This window comes from Falco cherrug, chromosome 5 (genome assembly GCF_023634085.1).
Source record: "Falco cherrug isolate bFalChe1 chromosome 5, bFalChe1.pri, whole genome shotgun sequence".
NCBI lineage: Eukaryota > Metazoa > Chordata > Aves > Falconiformes > Falconidae > Falco > Falco cherrug.
In genome coordinates this window covers 32,747,378-32,770,899 of record NC_073701.1, presented here as the reverse complement: position 1 = coordinate 32,770,899, position 23,522 = coordinate 32,747,378, and the positions used below count along the sequence as shown (strand labels likewise).

The 23,522-nt window shown below is 44.9% G+C and overlaps 1 protein-coding gene and 1 long non-coding RNA gene across 3 annotated transcripts in view; one reads left to right on the top strand and one right to left on the bottom strand.

The window, feature by feature from the left end:
* Nucleotides 1–651: 651 nt before the first annotated feature.
* SYN3 (synapsin III) overlaps nt 652–23,522 on the top strand; it is a 201,250-nt gene continuing 178,379 nt past the window's right edge. For both annotated transcript variants that reach the window (XM_027816037.2, XM_055712629.1), the window contains exons 1-3: nt 652–726; nt 4,070–4,144; nt 21,107–21,603. In XM_027816037.2, the coding sequence (XP_027671838.1) occupies nt 21,287–21,603 (317 nt within the window). In that variant the 5' untranslated portion in view covers nt 652–726; nt 4,070–4,144; nt 21,107–21,286. The remainder of the gene's footprint in view (nt 727–4,069; nt 4,145–21,106; nt 21,604–23,522) is intronic.
* The window catches only part of LOC129736262 (uncharacterized), a 37,539-nt gene continuing 35,629 nt past the window's right edge, over nt 21,613–23,522 (bottom strand). Inside the window, exons 2-3 of the long non-coding RNA XR_008732597.1 lie at nt 22,847–23,124; nt 21,613–22,754 (exon numbers count right to left, since the gene is read on the bottom strand). This is a non-coding gene — a long non-coding RNA (uncharacterized LOC129736262). The remainder of the gene's footprint in view (nt 22,755–22,846; nt 23,125–23,522) is intronic.

The window sequence follows — 23,522 nt, the reverse complement described above, 5'->3', positions numbered from 1 at the left end:
TAAGCCTTTCTTTTCAGAGCAATGTACTTGCATCCTTTGGGCGTCTGCATTGACGGGATGACAGAGCAGTTGCTGAACAGAAGATACCATGATACAAGGCAGACTCTCCCATTTCCTTGTGATCTGCTCATCTTGTCACTCCCTTATGCAGAAAGGTTTTATTCTTTCCTCATGTCTTGCATTCAGGAAAGAGGCAAAGTGTTTGATGTGCTGCGGTATCTCTTTGCCTGGACAGAAATCTCTGCATTCACTGAGATGTTAATGACCATTCACCAGGGGAATACTGTGTAGGCTGGGGATGGATGTACAACAGTAACAAGGGAATGCCATGGGTTTAGGGGGAGGAGGACAAGAGGGATGGTATGGAAATACAAGTGGGTAATCTAAGGTCTCCTTTTCAGGAGGGTGACAGATTCTGGTTTCTTTACCCGCCTCTCTTTGATAAAAGCCTGCCAGTGGGGATGAAGTCTGTGACACCGGAGCCTGCACACCCTTGTTGTTTTACTAAATTATTCATCCTGTTCCTGTGATAATATAGTTATAAGGAGGAGCTTAATTTAATTTACTGTCTGGCTTTGGCCAATAGGGTGATAAGGATCCAGCAGAATGGGATGACGGTGAATCCTGCTAGTGTGCTGTGAATGTGAAGCAGGAGGGACTGGCAGTTTGTGTGCAGGAGGGAAAGCGAATCGGTCCAGGGCCCCCAGATTAGCAGGCTAAGGAAAGGTAAGGGAGCGACTGGGAACGGGTTTTGCCAGAATCATATACTGACCCTGTGCTGCTAGGCTGTTTTGGTTTATAGGAAAGCACTCTGCAGGCAATGTTTTCCTGCAGGTTTTGGAGGGGACAGGAATGCATGTGGCAGCACTTACTCAGTGCATGTAGCGTGTGCCTTTGTCTTTATATGTGCTGCAGGGGTTTATAACATTGCATGTTCATTGTGCACGTCTGCACGGAGACGCCTGTGTTTTATGTGGATAAAGCAGAAACGTATGAAGCATGTGCATTGTAAATATAATAAGACGAGTCAAAAGGGAGAAATTACCTCATGGGCAGTGTGGGGAAAACAGTTTTCTGGGTTAATTGAAAACGGAAATGCCGAAGCTCTTAGTGAGCTGTTTGCAAACAAAAAAGAGCAAGTGTGTGTGCATCTGTCTGTGTATGTATCAGATCTGCAGTGAGATGTGAAAATGGGAAAGAGGAGGTCAGACTGGATCATTAGTCATGGCAGGTGGAGATAAATTGCAAGCAATCTGTGTAATCAGATTCTCTAACATGGAGAGTGCAAGTGAGTAGGGAAGTGGATTAATCCTATCTGCTGAGCCAGCTATACCTGGAAAGCAAGGGGGGGGGGAATCAGGACAGGTTATCTAACTGGTTAGAACTGATGTTATTTGCCTGCTGCTAAAGTGACAACCTATTGAGTTGCTTCCACAGATTTGCCATCACCCTTTTAATGATATGAAGAAAGGGTGAGCATCTCTGAGGATCAGGTTAGAGCCCACAAATTAATGTTATCTGGAAGAGGAGGAGCACATCTAGCAAATTAGCCTCTGCCCTTCCTTTTGTTTCACTGCCTTTGCTCTGATAACAAGTGACTGCTAAACAGACAGGGCAGGTGGGGGAAGCTGGATTACAATTGTGACAAGTGGCATCAAACCATGTAGACAGGGAATGTTGTTTGCAGTGATGGTGCTATAATTGCACTTCTGCAGTTTACATTTCTGCAAGCCTTTAAGATAAGGCTGTCCTGAGCTGGGTAACCTTAGCCCAGTCACTAACCCGAGTGGGGGCTGCAGATTGCTGTAAGGCATTAAAAGGTTTAGCTGCTTCTTAAATGTTTTCACCACCTCGTTTTTTTAAGCCAGGGTCCAGAGGAAAGTGTTGTTGAGACAAAGATGTTGTTCACCTGTGGATATCTCACCTCAGCTGGAAATTAACTCTTATGATGAGTGCTGAGGTGCTTCTTCTGCCTGCCCAGAAAGCAATAGCCAGAGGCTCCTTTCAAAAGATGAGGAAGGCAGAAAGCCCCAGCAGGGAAAAGCAACAAAAAATGCCTTGTCTTGGATCCACCAAACCCATTTGCCAAAAAAAGTTCTCCTTCCTCCCTGACACCAGATTTCTTACCTCAGGGGTCCTTTTCTGTGGTTTTCTCATGTGGCCTGAAGATGGGAAAACACAAACATGGCTGAAATTCCCATCAGAGAGCACTTCCATGCTCACATCTTCCTTGTGCCCACGAGCTCTCCTGAAGCCTCTGGGATGTGCTGCTGGGGGTGGTGAGCTGCGTCTGATCCCCTCCATCTCACAGCTTGTCCACATGCCCCCAGTGAGACTGAAGGGGCACTCACCTGGCACAGGTACAAAAAGGCTTCACCTTACAGATGATATTTGTATTTGGTGATGGAAAACCCAAAGGAAACCTGCTGCAGATTCCTGTAGGATAGAGCCATGCTCTTCTCCTGTCGCCTGGAATAGCTGACTGAAAACCAGGTTAAAGACAGGGCATATACCATGAGCTAGTGGATTTTTGTCTCTTGATTTCTCATGGCTTTCCTGCCCTTCAGCTCCTCTAAGTTAGAAAAAACATGGACATAGTTGAGTTTGAATCCAGCTTTCAAAGCACTCACAGCAACAAAGTGAGCCAAGAACTGACGTGAAACAAGCCTGGCCATCTGAAAATAAACTTACCAGTATAATAAACATATGTCCCCTTACTTCTGCCCTGGCAACAGAGGAATAATTAAGTAACTTGCTTATTCACATACTGCAAAAGGCTGCATAGCTTCCAGGTGCAGAGCAGGAGGCTCTCCTTACTAATAAGGGGGCAGATACTCAGCCCACCTGGAAAGTCCATCTCTCTGCATGTCCAAGGAAGCAGTTCGCACTTGCCTGTTTCAGGATACACATCTTCCGTGGGAGAGGCACACGGGGAGTTTGGCAGGAGGAGCATTCCTCTGATGCTGCAGTGGCAGGAGCCTGGCGTTCGCTTGCAGTGTTTATCACCGGTTGGGTGACTATATTGTTTGCTTCTGCCCTCAGAGTCAACAGCAAGGCTCAGGAACAGGCGAAACGCCAGCATATTCCCAGGAAAGCTTACGTCATTGCCAATTCACTGGTGCCAGAGACAGTGCTGGAAACCTGAGGTCGCTTTTGCCATTACTTGCCCAGATGATTAATTCATGCAATGATATCATTTTCTTGGGTGGAGGTTAGGAGGTTATGTACTCTAGTAATAAGAGGCGTGACGGGATGCAAAACTTGTGCTCCTTATTGATGTTAGTGCTAATTACAACAAACTGGTCTCAGTGTCCTGGCTTCATCTTTCACCCCCCAGAAAGGGCAAAAAGGGCATAATTTTTTTTCTTGCTCTCCACTCTTCCACCCGACTATTTTTTGGGGGTGGGGGGGTGGGCATGTCATGTGTGAGTAAATGCTTTTATGGGATTTGTAGTGTTGCAAATTCTACCCTAGAGGACTGAAATACAGTGGCCTCTTAACTATAATAAGGATTGTTGCTTTAATTTCAACTTTTAATTCAGGGGGTTTCCACCTTGCAAATCCTATTTCACCTTCAAAAAAAATCGTTGTTTATGTCATTCATGTTCCACTTTCCAGCAAGGAAAAAAACTAATTATCCTCCCATCCTCCCCCACAGACAATGCTGCTCTGTCTATAGGGGTGTAGGATCACTTTTTAATCAGTCTGGAAATTCTCCAGAATGTCAGGTTTTGCAGTAAGCACTCTAAGATGTTTTACTATTTTGTGAAGTTTTTAGGCTAAAAATCCCTCTCCTGCCACTCTAATAGCTAAGCAAATAAACCCAAAATTCCCAGATGAGCATAACAAAGAGCTGCCCTGGCCCAGATACAATTAATAGCTAATAAAGGTGCAGCAACCTGATCTGATAATCTATTGGTAGGTGAAACTGCTAATTCAAAATGCCAAACAAAGCACCCAGGGCATTTTCAGAGCTGTTGTAAGAGCATTTTCTTTCAAACAATGTCACTGCTCTGCCTCCTGTATCCCCCCTGCCTTGTTCCTTCCAGTGTTTCTCTTCTCCCCTCAGGCCTCCGTGTTTTCGGCTGGCTTGCATCCCCAGAGGTGTACAAAGCCCTGGATCCTAAGTTTTCAAACAGACTTGGTAAGACCAAATGGAAACCTTCCAATTTCTAGATATGCCTGTTATTTGTGGGATGGCTTCCTTTCTGTTTAAGCAATGGGGAAGCCATGCTATGTCTCCAGTCTGGATTATTTTTCACTTCTTCCCTTCCTTGATGGTTTGTTGAGGTATCCTCCTACCTTATCTAGAGATTAGGAAATGTCAAGGAATTTTTCTTGAATGCTGACAAACAGCAGAGATCTGATTAGCAATTACAGCAGATCTGTTGCTGGTTCAATACTGTAGACTCGTATATATTTATAATATGGCTATCAAGGAAAATTAAGTGTTTATGCAGAACTAACGATGTCTGCTTTAATGGCTGTCAGATTCCAGACACTTGTCTATTGTCTGTGTAATGGGAAACGATCTTACTGTGTCTGGGCAGAATAAACACCAAAGCAAGGGTGCAGTATGACTTTGCTGCCATTAGCAGACTACACTGGCCACAGAAAAGGTGGCCCAGGGCACATGCTTATAATTTAGACCTTGCTCATAAAGCGGGAAAAAAATAATGAGATGGCCTTGGAAAAGTAGGAAAAAAAGTCTGTGATGTGGCCTTCAGGGTGGAAATGACCTTTTGTCCTGGTACCAGTGCTCCATTGCAAAGGGTTAAGTTCTGCATTGCCACCAGAGTTACACGAATAAGAAGAAAAGATCATCTGCTTCCAGGGTGGCTTGTGGTGGGCTGTCACAGTGGGGAAACAAAGTAGATTGGACGGGGTAGGAAAAGACCCCTTTTCCAGGCTTCCTGAAACTGGGAGTATTGCCTTCAAATCACTCCTGAGTAACTGCGGTTGTTTTTAAAAGTACATGAAAATTTGCTGTAAACTATCAGACTGGGATATGAAAAAGACAGACAGCTGCTGTTGTACAATACTCCAGCCTGAAGAATCATCAGCATTATTTTCCTATGGGTCAGAAAAAGAAGTCAGAGTTCATGCTAAAGGGACGAAAAAGGAAGGACTGGAGAGACAGGTGAAGGAAGAGCTGTGCAAAGTCGGGGAGAGGGATACCCCTTTCTTTTGATGAGGGAAATTTTATTTTTGACAAACGCTGGGAGGTTTGGCTGATTTATTTCCTGCTCTCGGCATGAACCAGAGCCAGTGCTTCCTCCCTGTATACTTCAGCTGGAAAGCATGGAAAATCATTGGCTTCCTTATTTCTCCTCATACACAGGAGCAAACACACACATCCCAATTCCATTTAAAAGATGGCAACCAGTGCCTTCAGCCAGGTCTTCATGGCTTGAGAAGGTGGTTTTTTTCAGCTCCTTCGAGTGTAAAAAGTGTGTTACCTCAAGCCCTGTATTTTAATTTACAATTTAATTTTACTTTTAGTTGACAACGGGACAAACACAGAAGGAAATATTTAACTTGCTGATCCTAGCCTTTTAAAACCACAAAGCTGTTTAAGAAAGGATACTAATAAGTTACTCTTTCATAAAAGTGATAGCTAAAACCTTTCACATTATTTGGAGCAAAATAAGAGGTTAACTGCTGCATCATTCCCATCCAAGTGAATGGAGAAAGTCCCACTTCACTGGGACTCAGGACTTCCAAGTCTGGTGGAAAAAAACAGCTAGAAATGCTTAAACCACATATCTTATGTAGCCAATGCAAAATATTTTTAATCTAGAAGAACTGGTGGTAGACTTTCACCACCACTAAATTTACTTCATAAGTAAACACAAGCATATTTACGTAGGACTATTAGAAAAGCAAAACCAATATCAGAAGAACATTCAGCTCCAAGATGATTCAGACCTTTAAAATCTGTTGTTTGAAATATAGTAACAGTCCTTTTTTAGGTAAAGTGTATTGTTTTTAATATAGGGTGTCTTGGCCCTGTGTGGCTGTCTTCTATTGTACAATACAATGAACATATCCGTTCTGCTGTCATCTTCCTCCCCCACTTCCATCTGTAACTTGCTGGGCTTAGAGTAAGGCTGAAGAGCCCTGTAGTACATTGCAGCCCAGGAGTACGTCAAAGTCCTTCTTGGCTACAGAAACACTTTTGCTTGACTCTGCAGAAGCTGATAAACTGCAGAGGAACATGCTAGAGACTATAGATCCTCCTTGTAGAAAGAAGTCAAGAAAATCAGGAGTTTTCTCATTCAACTTATCAGCACAGCACAGTAGTGCAGTGGAAAAAAGGATGGAAATTTGGGGTAAAGAATGATCACATGATCCCAGAGGTGATATACTGGGTGTTTCTGTGTCACTGAACGCACTCCTGATGCACGGTGCCCATCACAGTCATCTGCCAGGGACTGCGGACACAACCTGTGGGCAGGGAAACACACTCAGCACCCAGCTGTTTTCCGAGGTGGGCTTGACAAAACCAAACAATGTGACAAGTTTGGAAGCATTCATTCTGGTCTTAGCCCCAGCGTTTTTGGTTTTGCTGCTTAAAGATGAGACTCGGTGTATTTCAGACTGTATTTTCCTTCTGGTTGCTAAAGCATTAATGCGCCTTGGCGAGCGGGGTTGGATGCGACGCAGCACTCCCTCCAGCAGCTGAAGGCTGCTGTATTTAGCTTGACGCATCTATCTAAAATAGGCCTGTGTGTATTTAGTTAATCTTGCAGGCAGGCTTTCTTACTTCAGCAGCCTTGTGAAGTTTCTTTTAACAGGAGAGAGAGGAGTAGGCGAGGTGGGGGTGTGTGCAGTTTTATAATAAAACTGAAAGAGGCTGACAGGAATTAACATCAAGGTTACCTTGGTTTACTGTGGGCAACCTTAATAATACAACAGAGCCTTTTAGTCAGGGCTTCCCCCGCTGTTCCCCACAGGGGCAGCTTCATGTATGAGTTTCCTGAGGCAATTCAATGTGCCAGCTCCTAAGAGACATGAGGCATAGGAGAGGACGGTGCCTCTCAAGAGCTAGAGCTGACAATCCCTATTAATGTGCAGGGAGGTTTTCCCCAGGAAGATTCTTTGATGTTTCTGACTCGGTCACAGGTCACTGGCCTCTGGCTTTACATGTCATGCCTCTGCCTTGAAAGAAAGTGCCACCTCTTTTGCTGAGCCCCGGCAGTCAAACTGCGTGACTGTTGTCCGCTCCCTCAGAGTGACCCACGGAAAGAGCAGGACGGTGCCTTTAGTTACCCGGGGCAGCTGCAGATCTTCTGAAGTCACTAGCTGGCATCTCCTGCTGTCGTGCTGTCATGCTGGCGGTGCAAGATCATCTGCCTTCCGCTGTGGTCAGAAAGGGAAAGGGGTCAGATCCAAACCTCAAACTCTTTTCATTTTAGTGATAATCCCATTGAAGTTGGTGAGAATTTTGCTTGAGCTAGAAAGGAAGGAACTGACTCTCTTTTTTCTGAGATAGTTGCCAGTTTAAGTAAGTCACTGTGTGAATTTCTCTGTACACTCTGTTCTGCTAACTCGCACACAATATTGAAGTTTGGTAAACATTCCAGTGAAAACAAAAGTAATGAGCTTCTGTATTGCTGTGGCATTTCATCTTTCAGACAGAAAAGTTTTGTGGCCAGCTTTGGTTGCCTGGAATAAATAACAGTAACATGCTGTTAACTTGTGATACCCAGACCTCATGATGCTCCTTCAACCCCACTGTTAGAAGGAGTCAGCCAGCAACATTTCACTGCAGCATCTCTCCACTGAAAGACCACAGCTCATCAGCTGTGAGGCACACTCTGGAAATGTCAACTTTGAAAATCTGTTTGGAAAAGAAAGCCTACAAATGAATGTGATATTTGATACAACATGTTACAAGAAAATTTTGAATATTTGTAGTGCTGGTTTGGAGCAAAAAATATTTTAAAATGGCAAAATTCCTTTGAAATGAGCAGTCTGGTTTTCAACCTACTCTTACAAATACAAAAATTTTTCTCCGGACCATTCTTAGCCTGGCTCCATATGTCTCCCTGCGCTGTAATTCCTTCCATACGACCATGGCTGAAAAGACCTTAGTGCTTATGTTCTGAAGAACCTACACCTTCAGCTATGCCTCTGTCAGTCTGTCTTTCTTCCATCTCACTGTTAGATGGTTTTGATCTGCTGAGGACCCTGAGGTAGTTCTGAGGTGGTTGTCCTCCGGCTTGAAAGGTGAGAGGACACCAGCAGGGTTTAATTATTAGTGAGGCATCTACAACTGCAACTTTCTCCAGAGCCTCCCACACCTTGGACTAATGGAAGCAATAGCTGGTTACCCTCACATGATGCTGTAAGACCAGCAGATTTTGCCAGAGCAGATTAGGTGGTGAAGAATGAATAGACTCTTTAGTTGTCTAACCTCCTAAGTGCATGGTTTTATGTTTAGTGGTAGAGCATCAGGTAGGCCCTGTTTTTTTAAAGATGCCATATCACATACCTGTTTCATGATATGGTCAGTTTTAGCAGCTGGTGGAGGAGGTGGAATAATCATCAGCAGTAAATCTTTGTGAGCCTCCAGCAGGTTCTGCGCTTCCCCTTGGCAAAACTGAGTTTTCTTTGCTAACACAAAGCAGTTGTTATACTTAGTAGGTGGGAATACTCATTTACTAACTAGTTTTTTTCCACCACAGTTTCTCCACCCAGAATGTTCTTGCTGCTGCTTCATTAATATTAAGGAGCATCAGGTAGCTGCTGTGATTGCATGGAGGTGCCAGCAAAGACCAACAGTTTGATTGAAGTCTGCAGCCTTGCTGCTGCTTGCTAGCAAAGAAAGCTTGGTGGGCTGTGGCTGGCAGCATTCCCAGGGGATGGGCTTTGCCATGAGGCTCAGTGACGAACAGGCAGAGGGGGGGCAGGGCCAAGGCTGACAAACCAGCTGCCATCTCCTGCATCACTTGGCAGTGTTTCTTGTTCAACCTTCAGGATAGCACAAACTGAAAAATCAGCTCAGGTAGGAACTGCTGCCAGGCACTGACTAGCCCTGCAGATGATGCACTGGCAGCAGCTGCTGCTCAAGATCTAGCTGCTCAGGAGACAGCTGCTGCTTTACAACATGAACATCTGAGCTCTTCTGGGATGCTTAAGCAAGTGTCTTTGTGTTGGGCTATCATATGGTCGTGCAGTCCCTGCTGGTTGGGGGATCATCACAGCCAGACAAAATGCTGTTTTCTTCACCCAGGTTTTCAGGGAGCTGCTGCTTTGCTCCTGCTGCAGTGGTGATGGTTTAGTTACAGGACTGGTTTGGACACACCAGTGAGTATATACAAACTAGCTTTGAAGCTGGTTTTTCAACCAGAAATTATAAACTCACAGCAGGAGTTGTTGGGAGAAACTATGCAAGCTTGCACTATGTGGGAGGCCAAGCTCAATGATCCTAGTCTTTAAATCTATTTGATCTTTTACAAGTGCTCTGCAGTGCTTTAGTAGTAATTGAAGAGATCCAAAGTGATTCTCTTTTCGAAATGAGATACTAATGATGGAGAGCAAAGCAAGAAAAGAGCAAGTGATTAAGCTGATAATAGTGAAGGACTTTTATGAATTTGTTATCATGCAGTGTATATTATTATTAGTGCTTACAGTATGACCCTCTCTTGCCTTGGTTTTACATGTGGATTCCCATATGAAGTGATTTAACCAGGGTTCTTCCTACAGCTCTTAGGAAAATACATGTGGATGTGCAGTGCCTATCGCCAACATGTGAAGGTGATTCATATACTTTGATGGAGTTCACTGATGATATCAGACTATCATAACCCCATCACTGGAACATGTTTAGATAATGGTTTTGCATTGGATAGGAATGGGGATGGAGATCTTTGTGTCTAACCTGGCTCATTATAAAAGATCACCCATATGCTACCTTCTTAAATAATTAACATCTTACAGGTATCCACAAGAGTTTTTGCAGTGATCAGCTCTGAAACTGGACTCTGGTGACCTTAGCAGCTCTCATTTGAGCTGGGAACTCTGTACATCCTTCCATGTTAAAAAGTAATACAGTTTTCAGGTAGATTTAATATTAAACAGCTGCTATACTTACTTTGTGTATCATAGAACACCTCTGCAACCTGTATTTATGCCACCACACATGTCAGTCTCTCTCAAACTTGACCCAATTTAGTATTTCCACGCTTTATTTAACAGAAATATTGTTACAAAATTAGGTACACTAAGGCACAAAGTAGTTAAGTAACCTGCTCAAAGTAAAATACCCATAATAAAAGAATATAGAGAAAGGAACTGCTTTTCCTATCCACAAAAAATGTAGGACTGTTTTCCTTTTGTGTGCAGTCTTAAAATACAGAATAATGTTTTGTGTGTTTTAATGCACGGACTGCCATACTGCAACATGCAGGAATATCATCTCTTGCATTTCAGCTCAAGCCTGTGGCAAACACTGACCATGCAAGTGTAAGTGCAGGCAGAATTCGGCTCATCATCCTAACAAGGGGAGGCCAGGCTAACAAGGAGAGTGCGTAGCTCCATGCAGAGCTGCAGGGAGTAAACATACTCCCTCAGCCTGCTGTAGTTAACGTCTTGCCACCCATGCCAGCCTCTGAAATCTTGAAGCTAAAAAGTTGTGCCCTGGGGTTTGTCTGGGGGTGGGTTTAGCCATCTCTATGACTGCATAGGGATGCAAAGTGATGCAGTTGTTACAGGGTGGCCAGTTTCAACATGCAATGTTTTAAACCCACTGGCCTTTATCAACCTGAAGGCTCAGGTGACTCTGTCTGGGCAAGAGCTGAAAATAAACCCAGCAGAGCAAGGCAGCTCTCTAGTTATTACTCAGAGCTCTGCTGAGTTTGTTTTGGACTCTTCAACTGATCTTACAGTCTCCTCTTGGGCACGTCTTTTTTTCTGTAAATACTATCCACAGTAAAAGCGGCTTTTGTCAGTAAGCTTCAGTCACATGGGGCTGCACCACTTATCCTAATCAAATACAGACTGTCTCACAGAGGAATAGGAATACTTAGCAATGCTGCTTCTATTGTTAGCTATATCATCATACAATTATGATGAATTAGCGACTGCCTACCTGTCCTGCTAGTCAAGACACAAATGCAGAAAGGGAGGCCCCAGTGTGGCTCTCAGATAACTCTGAGATTCCTAGGATGTCCCCATTTCTGTTCTGCCCGCTGCAATGTTTGTGCTCCCTGTAACCAGGTAGTCACGTCATACGTGTGTGCGTACCCAGCCAGAGCTTGCACCAATGTGTGCGGCTCGAGTTCCTCCCAGCTGCAGAGCCACCGCCGGTTCTCCCTTCCCCTCTTCCCCTTCCTTCTCTCCTTTCCAGGCTTGGGAAAGAAGTTCAACGAGTATGGGAGAAAAAGAAATTAAACAGCTGTGCAGATCAATTCTTCGCATTCCCCGTTACAAAATGCCAAGTTTTTTCCTCCAAGAAAACTTCCCCTTACCCCCCAAATCATGGTGGCTACGTATTGACCAGCCCTTAAAAGGCTTGGTGGTTGGCTTCTTAAATAAGGCTGGTCGATTTCGTAACCCTGAAAAGCTTTGTGATTCAGTTATTGATCAGCAGGGGAAGCAGAGCTCTTGAAGCTGCTCCTGCCTGGGTTCAGTGGTGCAGCACCGAGGCATGCTAGCTGAGCCTAACATCTCTGCGCGCTACAAAATAAACTTGTCTTCTTAAGTGAGGAAACCAAGTCACTGACACCAAGTGACCTTTCCCCGGGCTGATGGCATAGGACTCTGTTAAAATCACATGCTATTTTTCCATGTCCAGGCTCAGCCCACTAGCCTGATCTCTCAGGACTTTGTCTGGGTCCAGAATCTATTCCGGTTCCCACACTCATGTATTATATTTTCTGATGCTTTTTGCCTAAACATAATTTCCGGTGTTTGGAGCCAGTTATGGAGGGCTCCTGCACCGTCCAGCACGAATGCAAAAAACGGATAGGCAAGCAGACAGGAACCGGGAGAGAAGACAACTTGATAAAGGACAGTTAGTGAAATAAGCTAGTGAAATAATTTATTATTAGGTTTTTAAAACATATTTTCTAATTACAGCAGTGCACCTCTGGTGATAAAACTCTTTGTCAACACAGTATCCCTATGGAGCCAACATAAATTCTTAAATGGCATTTGAAACCTGGCCAGATACTTTATTAAGGAAGAGAAACACCTTCCTCCTGACCATTCTGCACAGGCTCCTGCTGGCACCATGAATACATGTGCCTTGCAGCTCCAACCTGCAGCCATGCTAAGAGCAGGATCTCACGGACATTTGTGAGGCTGCAGCTGGGAAGCAGGCACTGGTGACATTGCGAAGAGTGGGGTGCTCAGTCCAGCTCTGAGAGAGGGAATTGTCACCCTTGCTGGGCTAAGAAGTGTGTGGGTACATGGTGCAAGCAAAAGGGTGTATTGCACAAACCCACACAGCTTTTCATGTGTCTCCATGTGATCAATAGCAATGATGGGAAAAAAAAAAAAGTGAAGAAAAACATCCCTACAAGTACTCAGCACAGTTTGGGTTGGTCATCACAGAGCTTGAGACAGACGTAGCCAGTTGGACTCCTACAGTACTCCAGATGAAGGTCTACTAGTCCCCATTTTCTCTGCCTCTTTGGGGAAAATAGTCTAGCCAGTCAATCTTCTACCACTTCTACAGCACATGAAATAATTTGCCATTAAGCTATCATACAGTTGCATCAGAAATCTTCCCTAGAGTGCAGCAAAATGTTGTCTTTCTCTTCCATCATCAAAATAAATCAGTAACTGTGCTCAAATTCTCAGCTTATTCTCTTTGTATTGAGTGCTGCTACATGAGATAAGCACATACGGTTAGAAAGCAAATGAGCACCTTGTTGCTTTATTTTGCCACATACCTGCTGTTCACACTATCAGGCTGCATAAATCTCAGGTATTACAAGGGGTTCCTCACCATATGGGAAAAATCTGAGAAACTGGGATATGATGGTGTCTGGACTGGTTTGGGGAAAGCGTTGGTGGTGTGTGGATGCAAATAACAGCAAAACTTAGATGGACTATACTAGCACTGTAGATGGTTTAGAGGACTTCAGATGTTCAAAGGAAAGTTCTTTAAACCCCAGAAGCACAGAACATTAGGGAAATAAACTGAGTTTTTGTGGCATTTTAAAATGAGTTAGAAGCATTGATGCAAGAATTTCAGAGTTGTGTTTTAAGATATGTTATTTGGAAATATGCGATCCATTTTTGTCTTATAAACATATGTAAAGTAATACAATTTGTGCTCCAAACAGATAATCCTTCTTATCATCATCAATTAATTAATAATTATCTAGTAGGTGTATGTTATGCTGTCTTAGTGAATTGTTTCTTCCCTTTCGTGACCCATAGCACTTTTTCCGCCCCCAACATATCTCGTTAACTCTATAGTAATAAAATAGTCTGTCTACCTGCATTTTAAATAACCAGTCTGTTGTGGCAGAATTGAAATACAGTAGAAAGAAAATAGCATTTGAATGAGGAAGAGTATGTGATCATAATCAAAACAGGAGCTCCATTAGCACTGGCCAGGCTGCTGTAGTTTCCTCTGAGAACCTGTGAGTTGTCAGTCCCTTAGGCATCTTTTATCTGGATGAGCCCTAATGCATATTGGCAGGCCCTACATACTAAACACATCCAGCTTCTTGATTTTATTCAGATCGGCACTCTTCAAAGCAACGTGTCTCTCAGCTGAAGGAAAACCCTGCTCTATTAATGGCATGTCCAGTGCTGCTTTCACTCTTATCACCATGAAATCAGGACTTGTATGGTTACTGCAGGAAACTTAGAGCATGTCTCACAAACACACGTGAACCGCATCAGATCCAAGACTGGGAAGGAAAAAGATGGAGGCTTCAGAGCTTCCTTCTTACCCTTTCATCTGCTTAATATACAGAGCATTTATCTCTATAAATTCTCAGGTTTGCACTGCTGTCTCTTGCTTTGCTGTAATATAATCATGAGGAAACACTTTGGCATGTGTATAAGTATTAGCCTTAATGGAAGCATTAGTGTCACTATTGCTCATGGTGGGAATGACCACAGTACTCTAGGGAAATAAGAAATGGAGGCAGTATGCCAATTCAAGTGACTTTCCGTGGGAGATGGCTCTATAGTATTCAAGGATTAGCACAAGATTTCTTTGCCCCATACTGCCTGCTCCAGTTGAGCTGGGTCTGGCTTTGCTGATAAGCAAGTGTTGGTATGGAACAGAGACAGGCCACAAAAGGCCTCCTTAAGCTCATTGACAAGGGGATATTACCACTGAGACAACACTGTGGCTGTTAGGTGCCAACAGGATTTCCACAGTGAGAGTAAAATGAGGAAATAATGTATTGGTTCCAAGAAGCAGCACATCACAGTTTGTTCTTGGGCGTATTAAAGCCATAGAGTATTACCATAATATTCAGATTTATTTTTCACTAGAAAACATTTGCTATTGTTCATGGCTTTAGTCATCTTCCTTTGCAATCTACTTGAAAGCCTGATGATCTTACAATGATCATTTTAGACTCTTTTTTTTCCCTCCTTCTTTTCTTAGCTTGCTATTATGAAATAACAGGCTAAAGAGGAAACAGACTAACTAATTTGCTGTGCTGGGTGTGATTCTTGGGAAATGGTCCCATTTGCACTCAGATTGGTATGTGCACACCCATTATCCTCAGGACCGGGTAAGGCAACCCCCCTATGCTGAAACTGCTATATAGAAGGCATTGACAGCTTTGCAAACTGAAAATATAAATAAGATTTGTGAAGCCTAGACTTTTCCAGTTAACTAGCCACCCAAGAAAGTAGAGAGGATTTTTTAAGGTCTACAAGAAAGCAGCAATAAGACAAAAGAATTGTTGCACCTTTATATGTATTAGTGGCTTAATGAAGCATGTTAAATTCGGTAAAGCGATTTGTTTCTGACAGAGACCTTCTGGGATCTCTGAGGATCTCTTTAAACAGAGAAATTGGATATACAAGGCACTGACTTCTTGCAAAAATCCTTGAAGAGCACGTTTCCAAAGGAAATCACTGCTGCTGTGAAAGGTAATAGAGAATTTGGGAAGCAAGTGAAATTCTCCTGAACAACTCTCTAACACACAACAGGGAACTCGGGCTCTAGGTGACATTATCATCCTGATGGCATGGTGCCACTGCTCCCCTGCCATGCCACCCCCTTCAGCTACAGGGTCTTGCCTTCTTGCAACTCCCTCAAAAAGACAGAGCGGCTCTGCTGGTGTCAGTCACAGCAGATACACAATTTCCAGAAGTGTCTCCGGCACGTGGATGCACAAAACCCTCTGATTTTAGGTGGAATTTGTGCTGTAGATGTACACGCTTATGTACGTGCTTTGGGGGATTTCTACCACTGTCTGCTTTAGAGCTGTATTGCGTTAATGACGCTTGGGAAAGCTCTTTGCAAACTGAACACCAGCATGGAAACTCTCTGCTTTCCTCTGTTCTTTGGAACTACATACAGTCTTTCCAACCCTTACGCTTTTGTATATGCTTCAGGTTTACAAAATGGGGTGGTGGGGTATCCTTTTCCCTTTCTTTTCCAACCCCTATTGTTTTAATTTCCTGATTTATGGAATTTCAGCTTGCACTGAAGAATACTGAAAAATATTTGAACACATGAGCCTCTTGAGTCCAAAACTGTGACAAGTGAGGTAAAACCCCAGCACAACAAAAGTTCTAATTAATTTCAGAACTAATTGTTTTATTGTGCTTTCAATTCTTCCCAAGAAATATCAAGCTATGCCAAGGAATGCTGAAGCCATTGAGGGTGAAAAACTGAAAGCTTGACAATAATAAAAAATCTCTTGCTTTCCTCTTTTTGAAAACGTATGTAGAAAGTCATTCAGCTGGATTTGGAGCTACCTAACATGGCTGTCCCTCCACAGAAGTTCACTCCCACATTTTGTCCGTATGCCGGAGGGCTGAGAGGGACCCAGGGGAATATCTTAAGACTTGAGTGCATGCTGAAGGCAATCCACAAAATGGATGTGAGGGGTATCAGTAAGTGGCTGTTGCCAGGTAAGGAGCATCCCCTCATCTTTCCATCTGCCATGGGGCAGCAGTAAGTGTTTAGTCCCTTATGGCAAGGTGGCAGGGTAATCTCTCCGTGTTGTTTTTCCACCTTGCTGTTCCCAGCATTGCACTGTTGAGGCTGTTGAGCAGGAATCAGATGCAGGCTGGCGCGGTCGTGTCAGTTCATTACCTGACAGCATAGATAACAAGCTCAGGGGAAATCTAAGCATGGTTAACAGCTACCAGCCAGCTGAGATTGGTTCCCTCTGGATGTTACTGCACATTAGAAAGTAACCTGACAAGAGGTTTAAGTGAGCGCTTTGTTCTTGTTTCCTAACACATGTCAACAGGTTTTCTGAGATAACTTGCATCTCTGTGGCGTATATCCTTGAGAAAAAGCAGGTAGATGCCTGGCTGCTGTCAACATGCTGAGGGAGCAGATTGCTTTCCCTCCCTTGCCTTTCCGAAAATATCAGCCAGGAAGTTTAACCGCGTTAGTGAGGGGCTGACGGTGCCAGCCTCTTTGCTGTTGTTTTCAAGGTCAGCTCTAATTGACCTTCCTCTTGCTTCATTTGGTTGCTCACATTGTTTCCTTTTGATTCCCTGACTTTAATCTCATTGTTGGGATTTCCGCATGTTCCTGCGTTGTCTTTTGGTTAAACCGATTCCTGCTTACTTCCTCCCTTTCTGCTTGTGCCTTCTCCTCCTTCTCCTCATCCTCCTCTTCCCTTTTCTCCTGCCTGCTCTCTTTCCTCTGGACTCACTCATTCACCTATGGCTTGTTTATTATTTCCCCATCCTGAAATAAACGTAGATCCCCAACCTGCAGCTCCACAGCCCAGGTGCCCACTGTTATCCCATCTAGCTTTCGGGAGCAGCTGCTTCATACAGCAGCAGATTATTCCTGTGTGGTGGGAGGCAGCTGCTGTATTGCAGCTTGAGGAACTCAATAGGTCCTTCTGTCTCACCTAGAAGCAGCCCATGGGCCATATTTCATCTGTGCAGGGGGCTACAGGCCTTCCTATGGGCAGTTTTATGCCTGGCACAGTGTTAAGTAGGTGACTTGTCTCATGTGGGCCATAGGAAGACAATGGCATACACAGAGGCAAGGTACAATTTGATGGTGTAGAGCCAGCAGCTCTCCTACCTGTGGCTCTGGAGCGACAAAATACCACTTAACATATTTGTCTTGCTTCTGAAGGAGGTGTTGGCTCCTGGCTTTGTTGAAGTTACAGCCCCGCTTGGCTGCTAGGGTGGGATCTGTATGTACACCAGGTGGATGCTGTGCTGCAGGAGACCTGCATGCTGTGAGATCTGCGCAGAGCCAGATTTGGCCTGAGGTGGTGAGCCCTCAGGATGTCCACGGGTTGTTTCAAGCAGTAGGCAAATGAAGTCCTAACTTACTCAGCCTCTGCCTATATGAAAACGTCTACAGCTGAATGTTAAGTAACAGCAAGTGCGCATGATGCAGGAGCAGGCGATGAGTTTTGCCAGTGAGCAAAGGAATCTGCTGGCAGTTTACACTGCCCCCATTGCAGAGAAGATCTCCTCTGTGGTAGCACTAATGGCAATCAATAAATCAATCCAGAAAAGCCACCAATAACTTCATTTAAAAAAAAAAACAAAAAACCCTCTATTTTAATTACATTACCCAGCTCATTAGAAAAATGTATGTAATGAAAGGAGGGCAGTCTGTGCCATTGCTTTGACAGACCCAAAGTCAAAGTTGTGGCAGGTTTGCCATCCCCTGTCCCAGAGTGGAGCCAGGCATTGCTCTCTGCTGCAGCAGTGTCACTCTGTTTGAATTTCACCTCTGCATGCTTTGCTGGAGGGAGATTGCCCTGTGACATCAGTCGCTTAGGTTTTCTCTCCTTGCTTCCCAAGCCCATGGCACACAGCCCAGACTTCACAGCAAGTGGCGGCAGTGCCAGTGGGCAGAGGGGATGGCCAGCCTGAGTGCAGTGTCCCAGCCTCTCCAGGCAAGAGAGTTCTGCCAGCTTGCAGTGGCTCCTGGGCAACACCTTCCACCACCAAACCCCTGGTGGAAAAAAATGATGGGTCACTGTAGATATTGCTGTTTAGAAGGGTCCAGGAACTGAGTGGTTGTGGCCTTGCAATAAGTATAGTAATTTTTTTATTGTAAACAGTACACCAAAGGACACAATTTCAGAAGCCCTGTTGCAGAGGAAACCTGCATGCCTTCCAGGTGCATCACAGGGTACTCTGGCCCTTCCCAGATCTAGGACAACCTATGCCACGTGCCTCCGTGCCCTTCTTCCTGCAGTGCAGGGCAGAGCAGAGACATTTGCCAGTTCCTTACTTGCTGATGGTTTGCAAGGAGCCCGTGTTCTTTGGGAGTATGCAAATCTTGCAGAGGAGGAAGCAGCCATGCAAGCACCTGGAGGGGGGGGGGGGGGGGGGGGCGGGGGGCGGGGGTGTGGGGAGAGAAACACTTTGGAGAGTAAGCAAGTCCCGCTGGACCCTGTCCCGAGGATACTGGCTTGTGAAAAGAGCCTTGTCTGGCCTGTATGGCTGGGGCCAGGTTCCCTCCCGTGGCTGAGAGCTGCCACAGCAGGAACCGGCAGCTCTGCGATGCTGTGCAAAGCGTGCAAGGGGCAGGCGGCTCGTGATAAAACCACTTCTCCTGCGACTCATATCGAAATTACATGCCACCTCGTGCCAGTTAGTGCCAAGGTCCTCCAAAAAAGCACGCCTGATTGCTGTACACAGTAACGGGATACTCATTTGGAATCCTTCTGACAGTAGACTCATCCCTGGGGTGCTCCTCTGAACCAGGACTGGACCTACTCTTGAGCAGCCTGTCATTAAAGTGGGGGGATTTTTCTTACTTGTGTTATGCAAGGTAGAAAACAGGTTCCTAGGCAGAGGACAGCGCAGCACATTTTTACCCAGCCTGTGGTATATAACCCCCACAAAGTGTCTGTAGGCTCCCTGGCCATCACGGACAGGGAACAGCGGCTGGCTCTGTGCCGGCACTCACGGTTACTGCACTAGGACACAGGCAGGCCAAGTGCTGTGTGGGTGCGTATGTGAGGTGAGTAGCTAGCTCATAATTCATGGATACTATATGTTACCTGCTTTTTGGAATAATCACTGCATAAACAGTCAGTGCTACCGAAGCGCTCACCAGTGCTCCCGTTTGCTGATGTTGTGTGGTCACCGGGTGTGCCAGGACCAGGCGGGAAGTCAGCACAATGCCTCAAGATATGGTATCGACTGTAAATATGGCAGGAAGTCATTAAAGATTTCCTGAGCTATTCCCTGGGAAAAGACAACCTCCAGGCTTCAGCAAAGTCAGAGGAATTGTACTGCTAGGGTTGAGAAATCAAAAGAAAAGTTGCTCCAATAAACCAGTATCAGCAGCTTCAGCAGGGAGCCGCGGAGCCCCCACTCCAGATGGATTCTGTGCCCACGGGGTCAGAGTGGTGATGGATGATGAGATTTGGGGGACATGTGCCAAGGGAGTCTTTGTAGCTCGTTTACTCCAGGAAGGCTCATCTGAGCCTCCCTAAGGCTCTGGGGCTGAGAGGTACAGACATAGACAGGTCCAAGTACTTGGTCTCCCTATAGGTGAAAATAAATGACAGCTAATTTTAAAAAAAGCTGTTTCATTGCTCCATGAGCTCTCAGCCACAGCTCTGGGAGGGAGATTTGTAGACACTGAGCTTTCTTGGACCAGCTGGGAAAAGACAGTTTACTGCCATTGAGAGGCAATCGGAGACTGGAACAGAGGTGCGAGCCCCGAGGGAGGCCAGACCAGGCAGGTGGAGGCAGGGAGCCCCAGCGGTTGTAGGGGGCTCATTCAGAAAGACTTGAAGGGCATTGGGGCATGATTTAATTATGATACCAGGAATCCCTGTGACACATCTCTCTTGATATATAGGATGCCTTTTACTTTTGTTGCCGCAGATATGTCTGTTTTGAAAAACATTTGTATTTTACCAGCAATATGTTTCTCTCCCCCGACCCCACCCCGCCACCTTAAATCTCACCAACCAGCCTCTGGTCAAGACTCAAAGGCTGTCTCAGCAGGCAAAAAGTCTTGGGGAATTACTGTGGAAATCTCATTTCTGGGCTGTGCCTACAGGTGAAATATTTTTTTTAAAGTAACTATTAACTCTGTGAGACTATTTAACTGCTGAAAAACAGTGTTCTGGGCAAAACCAAAGTCATCATGCTATGATCAAGGGAGAAGAGACAGATAGTTATATTTCTCAGTGTTCATTTTCTCACTGGAAAAGTTGAGCAGAGTAACAGACCTTTCTTCTTAAAACTAGAAAAACAAAAAAAACCAGCAACAGGAAAAAAAAAAAAAGGCAGTATGTGAAGATTAGACAGCCAAGCTTCTAGTTTTGAGTACCTGCAAAAATTCTACAAGTGAACTTGTAAAATCAGGTAGTCTGCTATGTCTAGCAGCTACCAGCAGGCACCTGGCTCCAGGTCTAATGTTGAGTGCAGAGAGGAGCAGGGACAGAAACAAGCACTTGAAGCTGCCACTGCACTTGATCAAGATGCACGAAGGGATTTTTCTACTATTTAACTTCTACATGCTATTTGGATTTAAGACCTTTGTTCCTTAAATTCAGAGCCATGCTTACAAGCCTGCCAAAGATGATGCAACTTCTTATCATATTGGATCATTTGCTGGTTATTCTGTAACCAACGTGTGTTACTTCTTACACATGAAATACCAGAAATAAGCTGTCTCTCTTTTGAAGATTAACATTTACAGTCAGAAGAATTTTTCTTTCTCCACAGTGAACAGTTATAGAATTGTTAGCCCTTAAGCTAGTACAAGCTGGTCTGCCCAGACCAGAAAACGTTTTGGGATGAGAGAGCACCATGAAACATACTTTGTCCTATGTGTTTCTCTGTTCCAGTGTAGCATACTGCATAGAAATTGGTAGTCTTTTTTTCCTCTCATTGTTGATTAAGGTATCCGTTTAAAAGGCCAAAAGAGTTTTTCTTATCTCAGACTCATAGTATGTATCTCACAGGTATGTCTTTGTTTCTCTTCCCACAGGAGAGAAAGAAAACATAGCTGAAAAACTAAGGCATATTTGTCCAGGGGGATTTCCAGGGGAAAAGCCTGCCTGCCTGGACCGCAAGAGTACCCTACACACACGGAGAAACATTCCCTGGGACTGGTGACACTCGTCCAGCCTCCCTCTTGCTGAGAAGGTTTCCACACAACACTGCAACAATGAATTTCCTTCGGCGGCGTCTCTCAGACAGTAGTTTTGTGGCAAATTTGCCCAACGGCTACATGATGGACTTGCAGCGTCCTGACAACTCCACAAGCTCCCCGGTTTCTCCTGCCACGGAGAGAAAGCACCCGCAGCCACCGCAGCCCTCGCACTCCTCCTCTAGTGGCACCAGCATCTTCAGCTCCATCTCCAGTGCCATGAAGCAAACCACGCAAGCAGCTGCAGGATTAATCGATCACTCGGCCAGCCCCACACCACCTGTGGCCCAGAAACCCAAGATCCTCCTGGTGATCGATGACGCACACACGGACTGGTAAGTCAAGACCTTCCCTGCTGAATTCAGCTCTACAAATTTTGGGGGATGAGAGGGATCTCAGAAGCATGGGGCATCTGCGGGGAGGTACACAGATACTTTCACATCCAGGTCACCAACTATGGCTTCTGGTCAGTGTCTGTCTGGTGACTTGTGTAAATATCAGTGTCAGCTTTTCTCATATCTTTCTTGAAAAAAAAAACCCACGTTGATTTGATATTCATTGACAAAATCCTTCATAGCCTCAACATATGAGCACACATAGGGCATTCTTGGCTGAGCAGGCTTAGCTGAGCTGTCACATCTAGCAACGGTCCTAAGAGGTGACCAGAGCTGAAGATACGTTAGTGGTGTATTTCAGGACCTTAGCCTACTGTTTGTGCTGGCTCTAAAAATGAAAAGGACCTCGATCTCTCCAGCTCTCAATCTCTCTTGAGCTTTTCTCTGTATGAAAATTTGTACTTAAATTATGGAAAGATAACCCAAGCTTACTATTACCAAGAGTAATGACTGGTTCATTTGCTGGTCAGGGGCCCTTCACCCACTAAGTATAGCGACTATTGGCAAAAGGCTCTCAGGCTCAGCTAAGCCAAGCCTCAAATTTTTCTTGTTTATGCAGGTCTCTCTTTACAAACAAAAGTTTGGAAGCTTGTTTCCTGTGCTATTGGGCAGCAGAGGATACTTTCCAAAGGGTAGGACAACTGATGTCTTCTGAAATGTTAGAGAAATTATTTACTGCTTACTGTGTGCTTGCTTTCAAACTCAGCTGGTTTAGAAAGCTTTAGGCAAGCTGGCCAAGAGACTTATTTGGGGGAACATCCGGAGTGTGTGCTGCGGAGTTGCTCTTGTTATGTCTGCTGGCTTGTCACAAGACAGAAAAAAGGGTAGCACAGGCAAGGGGACCATACTGAAGACTTCAGAATTAAAGAAGTTGGGTTACTAGGTCTTGGCCAAGGGAGATTATTTATTGTTCTTTTCATCCCACACCACTCTTCAGTAAAGTTGTCACCTCTGGTCTTCCCTGCTTTCCTAGGAGTGTGGGGACAAAGTGGGACCTGCCTCCCTGCGTGTATCTTCACAAAGCAAGATCTTAGCTCTTACCTGAAAAGGGGCAATGACAGAGTACAGCTAGCTCAGGCTTCTTCAACCACCTTGAAGTAAAAGAAGGAAAACAGTGGGATTTTTCTCAAAGGAAATACAACTTTTTAAGAGAGTGGGTCATCATATCAAAAGTTTCACTGACCTACTGTCTTTTATCACAGCAGCAGCTTCTTAACTCCAGGTAGTTCAGTCGGCACCAGTCTGGCTCAACTCTCATCTCTCCTTTCTGGGTGCACCTCCAAGTCTCCCAGTAGGCTGATACTCACCAACCTCCATCTCTCCTTTAGCGTTTTTGCAGTTCCTTGAAGATGCTGCCAGGTGGCAGTCCCTTAACATAGCATCCTCCAGCTGGGGATGGGAGTGTCTGTAAGCCACAGCTATAGCATCTGGGACTTAGCCGGCACTGCTTACTCCAAAACACTGTAATCAGAGAGGAAAGCCCTAGGTCAAAGGCCAATCTAGGTCTTCCTTGAGATAAATGGTGTTGAAGGTAGCCGCAGGGGAAAGGGTGAGGAGGGGTTGGACTCTGTTGCAGTGTTTTCATGTTTTAAAATGCACACTGCATTCAGATCCCTGCCTTTAGATCTGCCAGCTGTTCTTCTGTCATGCAGACTTCCGAATCTGTGAGCTGAGCTTGCCCAAGGAGCAGCAGCTGGGAGGTAAGACGAGGGAGTATGGCTACCCGTGCTGTCTTCACTCCTCCACTCGAGTGCAAGCACTGTGCATCCTGCTGGCTTGGCTACCCCTCTGCTGCCTATAACTTCACAGTTTCTACACATGAGGGGGGATCCCTTTCATTTGGCTTGCAGATATCAAAT